This window comes from Ascochyta rabiei, chromosome 14 (assembly GCF_004011695.2).
Source record: "Ascochyta rabiei chromosome 14, complete sequence".
NCBI lineage: Eukaryota > Fungi > Ascomycota > Dothideomycetes > Pleosporales > Didymellaceae > Ascochyta > Ascochyta rabiei.
The window spans coordinates 128,549-145,916 of record NC_082418.1 but is presented as its reverse complement, the minus strand read 5'-3'; the positions used below and the strand labels follow the sequence as shown (position 1 = coordinate 145,916).

The 17,368-nt window shown below is 56.8% G+C and overlaps 7 protein-coding genes across 8 annotated transcripts, besides 8 other annotated features; 3 read left to right on the top strand and 4 right to left on the bottom strand.

Moving 5' to 3' along the window:
• Window positions 1–885: 885 nt before the first annotated feature.
• On the top strand, window positions 886–2,502 carry EKO05_0007989 (uncharacterized protein; the record flags this gene model as incomplete). Its single annotated transcript, XM_038946418.2, has 1 exon — window positions 886–2,502. The coding sequence occupies one exon, from the start codon at window positions 886–888 to the stop codon at window positions 2,500–2,502; it is 1,617 nt and encodes a 538-aa protein (XP_038796461.2).
• Window positions 2,503–3,135: 633 nt separating this feature from the next.
• On the top strand, window positions 3,136–3,708 carry EKO05_0007988 (uncharacterized protein; the record flags this gene model as incomplete). Its single annotated transcript, XM_038946417.1, has 1 exon — window positions 3,136–3,708. One exon carries the CDS (start codon window positions 3,136–3,138, stop codon window positions 3,706–3,708), a length of 573 nt encoding a protein of 190 aa, XP_038796460.1.
• A 478-nt stretch (window positions 3,709–4,186) lies between these two features.
• On the bottom strand, window positions 4,187–4,801 carry EKO05_0007987 (uncharacterized protein; the record flags this gene model as incomplete). The annotated part of the gene is made up of 1 exon (XM_038946416.1): window positions 4,187–4,801. The coding sequence occupies one exon, from the start codon at window positions 4,799–4,801 to the stop codon at window positions 4,187–4,189; it is 615 nt and encodes a 204-aa protein (XP_038796459.1).
• Window positions 4,802–5,087: 286 nt separating this feature from the next.
• EKO05_0007986 (uncharacterized protein) lies at window positions 5,088–5,936 on the bottom strand (the record flags this gene model as incomplete). Its single annotated transcript, XM_038946415.1, has 1 exon — window positions 5,088–5,936. One exon carries the CDS (start codon window positions 5,934–5,936, stop codon window positions 5,088–5,090), a length of 849 nt encoding a protein of 282 aa, XP_038796458.1.
• Window positions 5,937–9,015: 3,079 nt separating this feature from the next.
• Window positions 9,016–9,911, bottom strand: EKO05_0007985 (uncharacterized protein; the record flags this gene model as incomplete). Its single annotated transcript, XM_059637177.1, has 4 exons — window positions 9,016–9,184; window positions 9,288–9,401; window positions 9,462–9,571; window positions 9,681–9,911. The coding sequence occupies 4 exons, from the start codon at window positions 9,909–9,911 to the stop codon at window positions 9,016–9,018; spliced, it is 624 nt and encodes a 207-aa protein (XP_059493160.1).
• Window positions 9,635–9,656: a tandem repeat.
• Window positions 9,912–10,117: 206 nt separating the features above from the next.
• Window positions 10,118–10,144: a tandem repeat.
• A 588-nt stretch (window positions 10,145–10,732) lies between these two features.
• On the bottom strand, window positions 10,733–13,342 carry EKO05_0007984 (uncharacterized protein; the record flags this gene model as incomplete). Of its 2 annotated transcripts, XM_038941372.2 has the most annotated exons (3): window positions 10,733–10,984; window positions 11,033–13,115; window positions 13,168–13,342. In XM_038941372.2, the coding sequence occupies 3 exons, from the start codon at window positions 13,221–13,223 to the stop codon at window positions 10,733–10,735; spliced, it is 2,391 nt and encodes a 796-aa protein (XP_038796455.1). The 2 variants fall into 2 exon arrangements, with proteins under 2 accessions (XP_038796455.1, XP_059493159.1); XM_059637176.1 differs by having other exon boundaries at window positions 10,733–13,342.
• Window positions 11,990–12,028: a tandem repeat.
• Window positions 12,255–12,286: a tandem repeat.
• Window positions 12,938–12,980: a tandem repeat.
• Window positions 13,343–13,345: 3 nt separating the features above from the next.
• Window positions 13,346–13,381: a tandem repeat.
• A 28-nt stretch (window positions 13,382–13,409) lies between these two features.
• Window positions 13,410–13,448: a tandem repeat.
• A 283-nt stretch (window positions 13,449–13,731) lies between these two features.
• Window positions 13,732–16,901, top strand: EKO05_0007983 (uncharacterized protein; the record flags this gene model as incomplete). The annotated part of the gene is made up of 2 exons (XM_038941435.2): window positions 13,732–13,938; window positions 14,010–16,901. 2 exons carry the CDS (start codon window positions 13,732–13,734, stop codon window positions 16,899–16,901), a joined length of 3,099 nt encoding a protein of 1,032 aa, XP_038796454.2.
• Window positions 13,959–13,984: a tandem repeat.
• Window positions 16,902–17,368: the final 467 nt, after the last annotated feature.

The following is a 17,368-nucleotide window of genomic DNA, read 5'->3' as shown; positions in this document are numbered from 1 at the left end:
TGGTTGTACACATCACAAGACTCGTCGGTAAACTCATGCATCCCAGCCAGCCTCGTCTTGTCATGGCTGGACCAGTGTACGCGACGATTCGTCAAAACTCGAGCTGTAAAGGACTGCGCCAGTGATGGCGTACTATGGTTAGTGGTGACGGCAGGGAGAGGTTGGGTAAAGTCGACAGCTGACTGCGAGAAAGCCCAGGCATACATGATAGGTAATCGTGATTTGCTGGAGGACACGGTTGACTGATGGGCGCAAGACGTACGAGATAGCGCCGTGTAGAGATGATGGAAGTGTACGCCATGCCAGCTGACTGTGTGATGGTCGCCGTGTGTGAGGTGGTGTACGACGAGTACGAGCGTGCTGATTTGGATTGACAACCGAGCCACAGATGTGTGAGAGGCAGGTCAACAAGGGGATGGGCGATGACAGCCACTTATAGGTACTGTTGACCTCAAATTTACTCATTACGCCCGAATCTGACCGAGATTCGCAAGCCGGCCCCTCCACCGTGCAGAACTGAGCACGACGAGGTCGAAGAGGTCGAAGGGGTCGAAGGGGTAGAATCTTCTGACGCTTCTCAACTCGTTGATCTTCGTTCCAAGAGTGGAGCCGAAATCCCGTTGTCGTGCAACAAGGTAGGTAGGCTTGAATCGGTGCAGTGCACGTGGAAGCGTTATCACAGCGCGCGGGTGATGCGTCATCTGGACCCTGTGGGACGCCAGCGGGGTCGCGTTGAGCTCCACAACGCGTCCAGGGTTCCTTCCCACACTTCGCACAGCCATTTGCTCCAGCCACCGGTTTCAGAAGGCGCAACCTTCTCGATATTCGCGGTCGCGTGACTCATCTCAGTCGTCCATGGAAACCTCGCGACTTCGGTACTGCATCATGGACAACGACGCGGTGCCACCGTCATCGCCGCCGCACGCGATCGCGACCAACCCCCCGAGTTCGCCGTTCTTCGAACCCCAGCGATATCGCGCGTTCTCACCCAAGTCAAGCTCGCCGCCACCGCTGTTCTCTAGTGACGACTCTGGCGAAACCCTAGACATTACGAATTACGAGTCACCGCGCATCTTCAAGAACAAGCGCAAAGGCGCCTGGTACGAGACGGATAATGGCGATTCGACGCAGCACACACCGGAGCCCAAAAAGTCCAAGATGTCGCGCAACTACGACTCGGGTGTCTACATGATGAGCGACAACAGCGATGGCTCTATAGATCCCCTTCCAGAACACAAGTCGCCGTTTCCGTTCACTGCCGAAGCCGACTGCCATGATGATGAGCCCGAGCCAATGAGCATGACAGAGGCTGTCTTCTACTCTACGCTCAGAGCAGGGGTAGACAGAAACTGTCAGAATTACGACTTCCGGGGACTCGATCTTGGCGACAACGATATCAAGCAGATAGCCGACCTGAACAGTGTCATTAAGAACCTCCCAGATCCTGGGAACGACTTGCCTGCAGAAGGGCAATATCGCTCCATGGTACCTGAGCTATACATCAACCTTGGCCAGAACTCCCTTAACCGGCTGACGCCCTCTCTTTTCCATCTGCAGCATCTCACAACCCTCGTCCTGCGAGACAACCAGATCGAAGAACTGCCTCCGAAAATTAGCCAGTTGCGGAATCTCCAGGAGCTTGATCTTTCTCTCAACAAGCTCCAGTACCTACCTTTCGAGATCCTCCAGATGCTGGAACCGCACGGAAAGCTGGAACACCTACAGACTCTTGGGAATCCAATCCTGGAGCGCGTGTCTCAAGCTCGCTACCGAAAGCTAGGTGAGCGTCTGGTTTTCACATCCTCCACGAAAGACATGTACCCCAGATTACAGACATGTCAAGATCGCGAAGCACTCGTTTGGCATATACGCTTTATCGAATCGATGAACCACTTTCTCAGCTCTGTGGAGTCAAAATATACCTCTGCCAAAAAGGCTGTTGATGAACGCGTTTTCCCACACCATCCTATAGCCCCTGGCCGTACAGACGACTCGGCCTCAGCACGATACATCGGCAGGACACTGGTATCATATTTCGACCAAACGGGGCAGCCGCTGAAAGGGTCTCCCGCTCGGCCATCAGCGAGCAGCAATGACTACGTAGTCATTGTCGACACAGACGAAGGTGCCTTCGGCGTTCCGTCAACCCCCATCTTTACCCCATCCACGTCATCCAAGATCCCGTCTCTCCTCACCATGTCTTTAAACACTGCGCTCGTGAACATCACCGTTGAGGAAACAAGAGAACGGATAGGCGAACCCGTGCCTTTCGATGCAGCTGCCATCTTTGCGCGAGCAGCGCACAATGATGCCGATGCTGGTTTTGGCTACTTCCACCAATGCCACGTCTGCAACAACGACTACATTGTGGCGAGAGCAGAGTGGATCGAGTTTTGGAGTACGAGCTTCACAGTTTTCTATCCGTTCAGGGTCAAGGTCTGCTCATGGGGGTGCGTGCCATCAGACATGACCAAGAAGCCGACGAAAGAGCTACTGTGGTAATAGATACAGAGTATTTACGGCACGCTCATCCAGACGTAGCTCGTCATTTGTGCATATTGCATTTCAGCGGAGCATTGTGAGCGTTTTCACTTCAGCATCTCTGTAACTTCGTGTCCAAATTTATGGAGTGGGTTGCGACGTAGCCGTATTGGTTGAGCATAGTCGTTGTGATTGTCCGCTTCACACGCTCCGGGCGTCCGTGCCTGTTGCGGTGTATGTTGTCTTTGGTTGTCTTAGACGGATTCGCCACGTGGTGTTGGAACACCCGCCGCGCCGACTCCGTGTTGGATTGGACATGGCGATCTTTTGAGCATGATAGTAAAGATCAGATTCGTCTCAAGTGAGTCGATCGTAGCAATCATCGTTCCAACCAATTCTTTACATGCAGTGAGACTCAACATGCATTTGCTCACGGGCGTCTTGTACAGAACTCAGCAGTCCAAAGCACACGATCAGACCAAGCAAGTCATCACCACACCATCCTGCCACAATGTCTCCAAAGCAGTTTGTATGTCTACGACAGTCAACCACAGTGTCCCATACCATCCTATAAAACCCCCTTCCCACTCCCACCTCGCCTCGCCCCCACATCAAAAAACAAAAGAACCACACAATCAACACACAAATCCAGCCATGCCCATCCGCAACCACATCCGCACCTTCCTCCACCTCCCCACGCGCCTAGCCCACACCGCATCCCGCATCACCGCCGCGCAGCGCAACCTGCCCAGCAAACTCGGCTCCTGGACCTGCGTCTGCGGCCATGTCAACTCCGTCTACCACCTGCCCTCGCACGCACATCCGCTGGGGATTCTCGCCTGCACGCGCTGCACATCCACGTGGCACCCTGGTACCTGTCCCTTTGTTCCTTCGCCGGCTGCGCTGCTCAAGGTCAATGTGCTTCTGCCCACGCGACACGCTGCAGGTTCTTCGCCGGAGCAAGGGTGGGAGCGGTGTCTCCTCCCCTCGCCTCGGCGGAGTGGGGGTGCGGTGGGGTATGGGTATGTCTGTCTGAGTGAGCAGTGTGGGTTGTCGTGGTCGACCGAGGCGAAGAATGAGTGGTGGGGGAGGAGTCGGGTGGTGCTGAGTGTAGGTGGGAGGCGGTGGAAGGGGTCTTGTCTTTGTGGGAGGAAGATTTGTGTCGGGGGTGGGTTTGCGGTGTTTGAGGTTGTGCCGAAGGGAGGGGTGGGTGGTGAGGGTGAATGAGCGGTGTGAGATGGAGACAGAGAGCATAACGGCTGTTTGGTCGATTCACGCTTGAGAGGGGGGTGAGGCTGTCATTGGTGTAGAAACTCATTCTCAATCTACTCTCCGCAATCCCGAAACAGACGTCCAACCGGTTGCAGTGGAGATACGCTCGTTTCGACTCATGTGAATGTCAAGCCCGGGAATTTTGCTCGATTTGTGAATGCAATCAAGGGCGTATCAGGACACTGAAGCTGCCCTTCCAAAAACAAAATCGGGTCCAGATCACCCATGTTATGTTTTGGGTGAAAACTGCAAATAGAGAAAACACGAGCACGACAGCAGGAAACACTCAGGCGGAATACTATTTTGCTATTTAAAAAAAAAAGGCATTTGCACCTACATTTACACGCTGTCTTAAAAAGGTCGAGGGCCAAAGTAGCTCTTCTCGTCTCCTTGAGAAGCCTTAATGGGGGCTCGACATCCATCTAGAGCACCATTAACAAACACCCTGCAAGTCAGCTTTCAATGCTGACGCCCATTCATGAGGGTTTCCTACGTATTCTGCTTCATCGCCGTTAGGCCAGTTTTTCAGACAGATGATCGGCGGCGTGACAATCTTGCGCTTGACTGCTGCTCGGCGCACGAGCAACGGAAATGCTGATGGGATGTCGTTGCTTGGATTGTCAAGCTGCGCTCGTAGCGCTTTGCGTACTGTGTCAGGGTGCTGGATGAGCACCGTGCATTCTGGTGGAATGACGTCGTTTAACTCAAAATTCGCTTGTGTTGACCCGAGTCTTGTAGTCCGGGGTTGGTTGAGGAACGGGCGTGCTGGTGTGGTGTCCCCGCTTGCAAAGTCAAATTCCGCCTGTAGTGCTTTGTGTACTGCTTTCGGGTGGTGGATGAGTACGGCGTGTTCTGGACCCTCGCGGAAGTTGATTACAACTGGCTCGATGGGTATATGTAGGTCAGTGCGGATGCCTGCTTTTTGAAAAGCCGACAATGGAGAATCACCGATTTCGATGATCTGATGCTTGCCCTTTACTCGCCAATTGCATATTCCATCGTCGTTGTAGAAAGGTCCCGCCTTGTTATATGGAGCAAGTATGGCCATGGCTATCCGTCGATATATCTCGTTTCAGTCTTACAGTTGATGAGATTGAACTATTGCTAGTGTGGGGAAGTTTCTGGTGGCGGGGAAGGAGTGGCCTGTGTTTATAGTGCTGAGAACTGTGCGGTAAAGAGGAAGCGATGATACAGCCATTGTGAGATATGTTTTCACGCCTTGGTATGATACTTGACATTGTTGATAGACGATACCAAGTGCGCCGCGACACCCACCCAAGCAAGATGCCGAAAAGTTTCCCATTCTTGACATCATTCCAGTCGCCAAACCATTGCTACTTGCGCTTGAAGATAAAACACCAATTCGTATGCGTCATCTTCCTCCGAGAAACGTCTCGAGAATCCAAGTCGACCTTTTTCATCTCCAAACTCATGTCTCGAGTGTCAAAAAAACCCAGTGTCTCGATATTACTGCGAAGGGAATCGAAAAACTTTTGTCGCATGACAGCATACGCGGGGTCGTCATTCCCTGCCTCGAACTCTTCCGCGAAGATGATCTCGAAGGTTCGTAGTTGGGGTACCACAGCCGTGATCACGTGGAGTTCGGAAAGGTAAATGGGGCGTGGCATAATGATTCCGGTCTCGATCATGCATTGAAACGTATCATCGAACAAGATGCAGTCATCTCGAAGTGTGATAGTGAGGTGCTTCGTTCGTCCCTTCGAAGTGAGCAAAGATGCTAGGCTAGCCAGGTTTTGAGCGTGTTTGACAGAAATGTTACGATTGTTGATTTGAGACGGGAGGAACCAGGTTTCTTCGAGTGGCACAAACACGTTCAGTCGTGTTGCAAGCTGGTACCAGAGCTCCGAAGATGAATTAGGCGCACGGACAGAGTCGTCGCTGTTTTCATGCAGGTGCAGTTCTGTGGGGTAACGACGCAGACAGTCCACCCCTTCGTCCCAGAATGTCTTGCTAGCCAGTAGCCATTGGGGTAAGCCCAATAGTTGTCCAGGGGGCTGTTCAAAGCCCGGCCAATACGGCTGATCCGCTGATGAGTGGCCGTGTGGAATAATGCGCACCAGCCCAGTGACACAATCAAAGCTGGGAACGGGTGAGAATCTCCAGATGGTGTTGAAGATCTGATAGCGGATCTCGGGCGGCAGGCTGTAGAAAGAGGTGGGCATTTTGAGCCGTGGCTAGCACCTAAGCAACTGTTGATCTGACCTTGTGGTGCGTTGGAGAGTTATCAAAGGATGTAGTGAAAAGATCTGAGGCTGCTGCTAAAACTTGTAGACTTGAGTGCACAAGAACTAAAGATGGGTAGCATTGGGGTGTATATAAGGTAGGCGGGCGGGGATGTCCACTAGCACATTAAGGCTCTTTCACTGCGTCAGTTCACTTTTTGGATGAGCAGAACGATGCTGCGGGTGCCAGAAGTGCTCTAGTGACCTCACAATGGCCAACTACGTTCTTGACCTACACTTGACCATTTCGAGTAAGTGCACAAACAAATACTAAAGCAGGTTTCTCAAAGATATACGCAACAAGTCACCATCAATTGGAATGTAGCATGACCCCTGCACTGTGCGAAAGAAGATTCACATAGCCCTTTGAGTAGATTGTTGTATGCAACTACTGCGGTGTCTGGATATATGGAGAATCGGACCGTAGGCGCTCAAGAAGCACGGAACAGAGGAATCTGGGACCACGAAGTGAAAATGGTGTTAGATGCCGGCCCTACCCGTCCGACAAGGTCAAGCATATCAGCAGCCCGAACATATGGATCGGCAGGACCAAACATGCAGATGGTCCTCAAGCACAACTCGTACGTGTGAATGTATTGTTAGGGATATGTCAGACTCGAAAAGTAGGTGTTTGGGGATCACAAAGAACAATCATGTCGGCTCCAGCGTCGGCACATCAGATAAGATACAATCGATGCCAAGCACGATAGGCTGAACGACGCTGCTGAACGATTGGGCATGATTGACCACGCTCACCTCCATCACATCAGAGCCTTGGACGAAAACAACCCTGCGTGTTCGAAGTTGGATTGGTGAGCCGCTTGTACGCAGCTGGCATTCTCCACGGGCGACCACACCCCCATCTCTGTCAATGGCGAAGCGAGTGCATTCTTGACCAGCATTGAGAATCACTGAGACCTTGCTCTGCGGTGGAAGACGTATTTTAGTTCAACAATGCATGTCTAAACATAATATCGTGTATCTCTCAGTATTGAAGGTTTCCTAATCAGTTCGGGGTAGTCTAACGAACAGTCTCGACCTTCACGACTTGTCGATGGACCGGCTACGCGGAACGATTTTAATGGTTGGAAGAACCAAATCAACCGCTCAACACGCATGTGCACGGAAAACCCAAGAATTCTCTGCCGTCAAGACGCGACTGGATTAATTGGGCACTGTACAAACGTCGAGCCAAGTCACGCGAACGTTATCCGTCAATCAGATTAGATGATCATTGAAGAATCTGCGAAACGATGGAGCGCTATGGTAAGACCTCCAGTCGTCTAATTGCTGAGCATGCGCCGCGCCATACCTACTCACGCCATGATGTCCGACCTACTATGCCAAGACTGTCCCGAGAGCTCAACATGCGTGTCGCACCCGCTTATCAGATGGAACTTATAATCCCAGGTGAAACTCAAGTTTCAAGCAGCACTCTCCTCATCTTTGGGCCTACTACGCCTTAAGAAAATCATGGCCCCTTCGAGCACATCTCAACATCCAGTGGGGAACACTATCACCACTGATGCCCATCCTGCATCGACAGGCCAGGGTGCCCAAACTAACGCACCTGTCTCGATGGTCCAGCTTGACTCCGAGAAAGGCAACACTGCGTATCCAGACGATCTCAAGGACTTTCCGGATGAGGTACCGGATTACGATGCACAACGTGGTGTTCAAAAGATCGAAGCCACAACTTTGGCTTGGAGTAAGTGGTCGCTCGCCGCCCTATTGATCAAGTGTGTCACGCCGACCGCTCCCAATACAATACAATCGCTAACCACCCAACAGCATCTGGCTCATTTTCCTGACCAGCGGACCTCGAGGCTCGATACTTGCCGGCCTAACGCCTTCGTGACGAGCGATTTCCAATCTCATTTACTGCAGACAGTCATTGGAATCGTCTCCGAAGCAATGACTGCCGCAGTCTACATTTCCATGGCCAAGCTTCTAGACGTATGGAACGTGCCGAGGGCTTCGCACTCATGGTTTGATCTGCTACGCCGGGTGTGGTACTGATGGCTACTGCGTACAATCTTCCTACGTTCTGTGCTGCCCAGGTAAGTCACTGCCGAAGATGACGTTCACCAGAGGTCGACTCATTTTTGCCAGGTCTTCTGCTCCATTGGTTTCTCCGGCATCATCGTCGTTCTTGCCGCAGATGTCACTTCTCTGCGCAATCGAGGCATTGCTTTTGCATATACGTCGTCTCCGTACATGATCACAGCCTTCGCTGGTTAAGGCTGCTGAGGCGTTCCTTTTAAATGTTCAGAACTGGCGATGGGGCTTCGGAAGCTTTGCAATTGTCGTCACTGTCGTCACTGCTCCGCTTTTTGTGTTGCTAGAACTTCAACTCCGCAAGGCAGAAAACAAGGTCTCATCGCTGAGCAAGTCAGGGGCTGGACGTTTGATCAAATTTGAGGAAACATTGTCATCTACTCGAGTCTGCCTGCGCAGTTAGCGTACCCTGTTGGCTCGCCCGAGCGCATCGCAAATCAGGAGGCGTATGGGTATGGGCAAACGCGGACGCTGGCGGCGGGCGTGGAAATCTTCGGGCTGTCGTTCATCTGGGTGTTTCTGGTTCGAAACCACGATGTGAGCAAGAAGGGTCAGACGAAGGGTGTGGTGTTCTGAGGGGGAATATCAGCCTCAGCCATGCAAATGCGAATGTTGATATATGCTTACCTTGGAGGTATTCTACTATATTGGGCTAGAGGTTGTACACAACTCGCCTCTTTCTTACAATTCCGCAGCATTCTGCTCGTCGTAGCGCCGCGCCCAGCTACCGCTTCCGCTACAAAGTCCATGAACTCAACAAACCCACCTAACTCACGCCCAGTCACTGGAGACGAAGTGGAATGCAAAGAGAAGCAAGAGAGCCAGAGACCCGCAGGATCGGGATGGTATGCAGACTGTGCAAGTGCGTGGGCAGAACCATGCAAGCCAAACACCCAGTTTCCAACAGCCCAGAACGCCCCGGTAGATCCGCCTCCAAACCACCTCAGCCCCCGGAAGGTCGCTATAAAGCCCCCGCAAGCGCAAACGCAATCCCCACCCACAGCGCGCCCAGACTCCCCCTGACGCCGCTCGCCGCGCTCGGCGCCTGGTCAGCGGACCGCTGCTCCAAGACGTTGTCAGTGAACTGCCCGAGGACGTTGCCAGCGGGGTGATATTCGCAGACCATGTACCTGTATCGCGATCAGTTACGGTTCCGCGCAGCGAGCAAGGTGTCGCCCGGCATGAGAAAAGACGGGCGGTCATGCTGATGTGATGGGATGCGAGCAGACGTACCACCCTGGCGCGTCTCCTCTCCCGCCGCCCTCCTTCGCATTGCACTCCGTCCGCGCGCAGCCCACGGTCGTGCTGTTGCGCCACACGAGCTGCGTGAAGTGGCCGGTCTTGGAGCTGTGTTTCTTTCGGTCAGCATGGTGTGCTGGTCTCCAAGAGAGGTCGTGGTTGCCGTACGAGAACTCGCCCTTCTTGAAATCATACTCCTTGCGCTCCTCGCCCCAGGCTGAGATCGCCGCGGTGGCGTTGGGGTAGCCGGCGGCGAGGTTTTCGCCGGTCGGACCGCCCTGGGAGGGGTTAGTGTACTGTGCTGTGCGGGTTCTCCCAAGGGTGTCGCGGTTTCCTTGGTGTTTTCCTTTTTTTTTTTTTTTTCTGTTAGGAAAGAAATCAACGCACCGAATGCTCAAACCCACACTTCGAACTCCACGTCCCCGCCGTCTCAGCCAGTGTCTCGTTCCACCCCAGCTCCCCCGCGTCGTGCTGTCTTCGATACAGATTCGTCGTGTCCAGCACCGCTTTCCGGAACGCGTCGTCGCTGGTGTACTCGGCGGACACATCGTTTGTGGACTGTGCAAGGGCGCGAGGGATGGCGAGCACCAGCAAGCCGGAGCGGAAGAGAGAGGGCATGATTGAATCTGGCGTTGAAGCGAAGACTGCTGTGGAGGGCGGGAACAGGGTGGAAGCGGGTAGGAGCAAGTCAGATTGTCGACTTCGTACACGGTCGTCACTGTACTCACGACCGAGTCATTCGCAAATGATGAACACTGGCGTGGAGCATGTCGAGAGTACCACTCTACGAAACGAACAAGCTCGTCGACAAAAGCAACCAGGTCCCATACCACACCACACCACACCACACCTACCTACGTGAGCCGACAAGGATCCCACCTTGTTTCGCGCCGTTGGATGGCATCCACTAGCGCTTCGCGCCGAATGAACACGGCACGAAAGCCACTCAGAGTTTACAAGTCCATCTCTACATCTTGCTCCGACCCTTGACACTTTAGTCGACTGATAAAGGAGCGAAGCACGATGACGTAGCATGGTCTGTGCATGGGCGCTAGGTAGGAAGTGTAATCCAACCGACCTCAATGACGAGGATCGCAATGCTCGACTGTCTTGCATCCCGTCTTGGATTTGATGGAGATGTGTAGAGTGAGTGGACTGGAGGCGTAGCGTATGGATTTTGCAATACCCATGGTGTGGAGTCTTCGTTGCACGGGAGGTGGTTGTAGAGATGTGGAGTGCACCTAGAGCGAGTGAGGCACGCAGGGGTTTATACTGGGAAGATCACGGAGAGAGGGAGGAAGAGGGGATGGTGGGCGAATATCGTCAATGCGTGGATCATGTGAAGCCTCCGTACCCTGGAAACAGTCCCGTCCGAAACGCCAGCCATGGTATCTATCAACAATTGTAAAAGCCAGCACCCATAAGCAAAGCCATCTAGTTTAGTTCCCCACGCTCAAATCAGCAGTAAAGTCTCGCCGGATCGTCAGGTCCTCGAAATTCTCGGTGTTCTCGATGACGAGGCCCTGCTCGTTGGCGAGATGCAGCGTGCAGATGAAGCAGTAGCTGGTCGAGATGTCCGCCAGCGCTTTCTGCGGGTAGACTTGCTTGAGGTTGTTGACGACGTCGGTGAAGTTGAGGGGGCTGTCGAGTGCTGGCGTTGGTGGGTCGTCTGCGGCCGGAGGTGTGGTCGCCTGGGGGTTGTTAGTTGGGGATGTTGCAATGAGTGGGAGGGGACGCACTTCTTTCAGCCCCATGCTGGTCCATAGCTCGTCCTTGAGGCGCTTGACGTCGACTTTCTTCGCTACGCGTGCGTACTGCACGTACTCGGGTCGGAAACGCCGGCTCTGGGTGATGAGGTCTGCACCAAAGGCGTTGGCTTGCGAGCTCGGCATGTCCGTGGCCTGCGTGCCGAGAGGGAGCTGCGTCGGTGGTGGCGAGAAGTGGTCGCGCGCGTCTGCGAAGGCGTCGTCGTCTGCGAACCCACCGGCGAAGGGCAGCGCGTCGTCGTTGAAGAAGTCGGCATCGTAGTTGCCTTTTACAGCGTCGTCTTCGTCGGCAGCAGCCTCTTCGTTGGCACGGTTGGCCCAGAAGGCTTCGTCCACCTCGCCGTTGGCTGCCTCCTCTTTTCGAGCCAGACTCTGTGGTTGCTTTTGCACCCGCCGTGACCCGAAACGGGCCTTGGGCTTCAGGAACAAGCGCAGCAGGTTCTTCGAGTTGAAGTGTTTGTCGTCGGGGAGCAAGTTTCTGGTCTTGGACGTCCACTGTGCTTTTGGTAACGAGATTGCAGCCGCGGACGCAGCAGGTGTGTATAGGGCGTTGGCCAGCTCCTGGGACATGGGAGCCATAAAGTCAATCTCGAATGGCTCCTTCTCTTTTCTCTTGGTGACGGGCGCCGTTTTGCCGGCCTCCTTGACGCGTCGGATGCGCCAGTGCTCGGGCCCAGCCCAGTTCTTCTTCAGGGCTTGGTCGAAGTAGCTCAGGATGTTCTCGTGCTCCTGTTCGCGAGCGTGGTTCATGGTGAGAGTGTATTGCTGCTCGTCGGTACCCTCGCCGTTTCCACCGTCGCCCGCCTCCTCGTCGCCCTCGGCTACGTCGTTGTCGTGCACGCGCGCGTTGGGGACGAGGGCCAGCTCCTGTGCCCAGACTTCTCCTCCTTCGCCAAAGCCGACGTCGGGAGGCATGTCGAACCCACCCATGTTGTCGTCGTCGTCGAAGCCGCCGGCATTGTCGTCGTCAAGGAAGACGCCAGAGACGTTTCCTGCTTCCTCCTCTGCGTCGTCCTTGTCGTCCTGGCGCCAGTCTTCGGGGGCCTTGAGGAATGGCAGGTCCATGGATCCGTTGACGTCGCCGAGATCGAAGGTTTTCATGGAGGGGCACACGTCCTGCTCGTCGAGGAGTGCGAGGTTGGGGAAGTATTTTGCGGCGAGTCCAGAGATGTCAATGTCGATGTCATTCGAGGCCTCGTCTTCGTCGTCGTCGTCGTCGTCGTCTTCAGGCTGTGGTGTCTCTCCTGGGGCGGAGGCGTCTCGTGCGTCCTTTGCAGGCGCATCACCTGCGTCGTCGCTGCTGTCGAAGACGATTCTCCCATTTGCGTCAATGGCGAGGTGGTTCATCAGCAGGCCCTTGGCGCCGCCCTCGTCGAAGTCGGCGGTGGCCTTTTTGAACAGCGGATCCTGCGCAAACTCCAGGTCCATCTTCTTGTTCTGGAGCTGCTCAAAAGAGGTTGCTAGCGTTGCCTCGGCTGATCGCACTGCGCGCTTGCGCTTCTTCTTCTGGCCGTCTTCGCCTTCCTCTCCCTCGCCATCGTCGCCGTCTTCACCGTCCTCGTCAGCGCCCCGGCGCTTCTTGTTGCCGTTCTCGGCCAGGCCGCTCAGCAGCTTCCCCGTGTCGGTGGCGACGCTGTCGACTCGGCTAGTGTAGATCTTGACACAGCCGTCGAGGGTGCAGCTGGCCTTTTGGAAGTTGACGCCGTCGCCCTCCTTCAGCAGCGACATCTCGTGGAAGTAGTCGATGAGGGCAAAGTTCCACGAGTTGGCGGCGTTGATCTTGTTGTCGGTGGCCATCTTGATCCAGTCCTCGAAGTTGGAGGCCAGGGGCATGACGCGCTTCATGGGGGTGACGGCGCTGCCGGCGACATCAGGCATGTCGTGGTCGTGGTCCAGGTCGTGGGTGGGCGTGTGGGGGTCGATGACACTGGCAGCCAGCGAGCGACGCGCCTTCTTGCCGACGGGCGTGGACGAGGCCCTGAGCGAGTTGCGCTGCTGCTCGGCGAAGGCATGGCGGCGTTTGGCGCGCTCCTCGTCGTCGTCGTTGAGGGGGACCCTGGAGGCAGTCAGCGGGGCGGTGGGCAGGGAAGCGTGTTTTGGCGGCCTACTTTGTCCCCTTGGCGGGTGTGGCCTGGGGCGCGAGGCTGTATCGCGAGCGAGCCATGGCTGGGACGTGGTGTTGATGACGGTCGACGGTCGTCGGCGGCTTTGTTTGTCAACACCGAGTGCGTGCGTGCGCTCGCGGTAGGGCCGCCGCGCGCTAGCAGGCACTAGGCCATGCATGTGGGGCGTGGGCGTGGGCGTGGGCGTGGGCGTGGGCGTACCTACCGTAGGCGTGCAACGTGGGACGCACAGCCACAGCCACAGCCACAGCCACAGCCACAGCCACGCCGCCACTTGTGCAGCATCATGGAGCTATCGCAGCCGGTTCCCAGTACCGTGCGTGTAGTGGTTAAGACTCAAGAGCTCCCACCCGCGCACGGCTGTCCTCCCCCCCCCTCTGCCCACCTCGCCGTCCTCATCCTTATCGCGACGCCTCTCCGGACGTTTGCGACCCCTCGCGCTTCACCCTCCGCCCTGTGACGCCCGCGCATCCGACCGCGGCACCGCGGCACCGAGACACAAGAGCGCCCGCCCCGACAGCTGCGCGCATGAAGCAGCATGTCTTGACCATGCACGAGCGCTCCCTCCTGGACGCGGTGCAGCGATGGCGCCGCCCCAAGTACTCGGCGCGCCCCTTTGCGCTCACCCTCGTCGCCATCGCCCTGATCACGCTGCTCGCATGGGCAAAGGAGCACCACACCAACCGCCCCGGCAGCGCCCGCAGCGACCGCAGTGGCAGTCTGCGCCGGCGCGACGTCACCATGCTCGACGAGGAGGTGCGCCAACACAACCAACACCCTGCCCCTGCCCCTGCCCCTGCCCACCTCCATGGCTGACCCCGTCCCAGTGCCGCCTCGTCCACCATGCCGTCGACCAATGCGCCTTCGTCCTCGCCAACTGCCCCGACGAGGAGGCCGGCGTCATCTCGTACCTGACGCTCTACTACTGCCGCCTGCCCCACGCCAAGCCAGTCGCCTTCGCCATCATGACCCTGTGGCTCGCCCTCCTGTTCAGCACCATTGGCATCGCCGCCAGCGACTTCTTCTGCGTCAACCTCAACACCATCGCCAGCATGCTGGGCATGAGCGAGAGCCTGGCCGGCGTCACCCTGCTGGCTTTTGGCAACGGCAGCCCCGATGTGTTTTCCACGTTTGCCGCCTTCCGCACCCACGCCGCGAGCCTGGCTGTGGGCGAGCTCATCGGCGCCGCCAGCTTCATCACTGCCGTCGTCTCGGGCTCCATGGCCCTGATCCGGCCCTTCAACGTCGCGCGCAAGAGCTTCGTCCGCGACGTGGGCTTCTTCATCGTGGCTGCAGGCTTCAGCATGGGCTTCATCGTCGACGGGCGGCTCCACCTGTGGGAGGCCGTGACCATGGTGGCCTTCTATCTCTTCTACGTCGTCTTTGTCGTGGCCTGGCACTGGTCGCTCAACCAGCGCAAGGCGCGGAGGCTCAAGGCTGCCGCCACGCGGAGCCACTACGTCACGCCTGGGGGGGAAGAGGAGGAGATTGCCGACTACTTTGACGACGTTGACGACGACGAGGCCCCTCCAGCCAACGCCAGGACACCCTCCCGCGGCGTCTCCATCGACGACTTCAACGCGCTCGAGCGTGGAGGTGCGGACCCTCTGAACGCAGACGAGAACGAAGAGGAGCGTGAGCGCTGGATGGGCGAAATGTCCAGCAACATGCGCGTCAGTCGCCCGCCGCTGGGAGCTCGCCGGCCCACCCAGACGGCCATTCGACCGAGTCTTGTGGGCGCGCTCGAGTTCAGGGCTGTGCTGTCGTCGCTGCAGAAGTCTAGGAACATCCAGTCCATGCCCATCAGCCTCCGCCGCTACTCGGACGACCCAACCTACACGACCGCGCAGCAGCAAGACCTCATATCAACGACGTCTGACCCTGCTCCCCGGCCGCCCTTTGATGTTGCCTCCGTGTCGTCGGGCAAGTCGCCCGGCCTCACCCGGCCGACGCTGGAGGTGCAACAGAGCATGAATCGCACCAGAGCCGTGTCGACCAACGACCTCGACAACGTGCGCCTGCACCCTAGCACGCTGCAAGGCAACCTACCGCACATCAGCCTTGCACCAGCCACCCCCGATTTCCAGGGCAACCTCTCCTCCCGAGCGGGTCACGCACCTCCGTCTCCCACCATCTCGCTGTCGCCGCCCCCCTCGCACATGTCATGGCAGGCGCCTTCAAGAACGCGAGGCTACTCGGATCTGCTGGCTCCGCCTGGTCTCGACTCGCAGGGCCTCTCGCAGCGTTCAACGCCCACGCAGAGTCCGCTCTCGTCGCCCGTCTTGAGGCCGGACGATGGTCCTGCGCCGCCGAACCTGAAGCTGTCCGTGCCTGGGGCTGCGTCACCGCCCATCCCCTTCCCCGCATACACCGACTTCCCGTGGTCGGCGCACAGCTCGTCTCGCGCACCCAGCCTGCGCCTGCCTTCGCCCAGCGCGTCGCCCGAGTCTGCATTCCACAACGAGAGCCTCTTTGGCGTTTACGATGTCGCTCGGACGCCAAGCTGGTGGCCTTGTCGGCTTCTCCCTGCGCCGCACCTATTCCTGTCGACGTTATTCCCCACCCTGACGAGCTGGCGCGACAAGAACGTATGGGACAAGCTGCTGGGTCTGGTAGCTGCCTTGCCGGTCTTCCTCCTCACCATCACCCTGCCGGTGGTTGAGCCTGCGAGCAACGAGGACGACGACGACCAGGCTGGCCACCCAGACTTTGGTCTGCCGCCTGCTTTGACACCCGTGGGCGGTACGTTTGACTCGCAATACCGCCTGGACGGGTCGGCACCGGCAAGCCGCAGCAACACGGATCCATCCAAGAGGCAGAAATCCGCGTCCAACCCGAACGGCAGCTCGTACGCCTCCCACAACACGACCGGCTCCCAGCCACCTCAGGTGTTGATTACGACGGACGAGAACCTGCTGGGCTCGCCCGAAGCCCTCCCCGAGGACCCGCTCTCCGCACACGGGCATCCGTCGAGCAAGCCAAAGGAGTGGAACCGCTGGCTCGTGATCATCCAGACCTTCACAGCGCCCTTCTTCATCGTGCTCGTCGTGTGGGCCAACGTGGAGCCGGACTCGCCGCACGCGCTCGTCCGGCAAACCATGTACTCCAGCGTCGCCTCCCTGGTGCTCGTCGCCTTCCTCCTCGTCACGACGACGCCGACGCGGGCCCCGCGGTGGCGGCAGCTGCTCTGCTTCGTGGGGTTCGCCGTGGCGATCGCGTGGATCAGCACGATCGCGAACGAGGTCGTGGGCGTGCTGCGCACGCTCGGCGTGATCCTCAACATGTCGGACGCGATCCTCGGCCTGACCATCTTCGCGGTGGGCAACTCGCTCGGCGACCTCGTCGCGGACATGACGGTCGCGCGCCTCGGCTTCCCCGTCATGGCCCTGTCCGCCTGCTTCGGCGGGCCGATGCTCAACATCCTCCTCGGCATCGGCCTCGCTGGCTGCTACATGATCCTCACCAAGGGCGAGCACCGACACGAACGCCACCCGTCTGAGCCCGTGCACTTTAAACCGTACCACATCGCGGTCAGCACCACGCTCGTCATCTCGGGCGCTAGCCTGCTCGTCACCCTCGCGGGGCTGCTGGTCGCCGTTCCTGTGAGGAGGTGGCGGATGGACAAGTGGATTGGCTGGGGCCTGCTGGGCACGTGGTGCGTGAGCACGGCGGCGAATGTGCTGGTGGAGGTATTAGGGTTTAGCAGTGATGTTAGCTAACAGTATAATACTCGCACTAGTTAATTATTCCAGACCTTGCTACCACCCTTGTACCTACTCTACCTATCTCTTATACTCTAGGGTAGTGCGTAAGCATATTAGCAAATATGCTAGTAGAGGTATTAGGGTTTAGCAGCGATGTTAGCTAACTGTATAATACTCGCACTAGTTAATTATTCTAGACCTTGCTACTACCCTTGTACCTACTCTACCTATCTCTTATACTCTAGGGTAGTGCATAAGCACATTAGCAAATATGCTAGTAGAGGTATTAGGGTTTAGTAGTAATGTTAGCTAACTGTATAATACTCGCACTAGTTGATTATTCCAGACCTTGCTACCACTTTTGTACCTACTCTACTTATCTCTTGTACTCTGAAGCACTCTACGCATCACCTCGTAGGCCTACCACTCTTTTCCAAGTCACTCTACGCATCTTGTAGGTCTGCTGTCTCTACAGGAAGGTA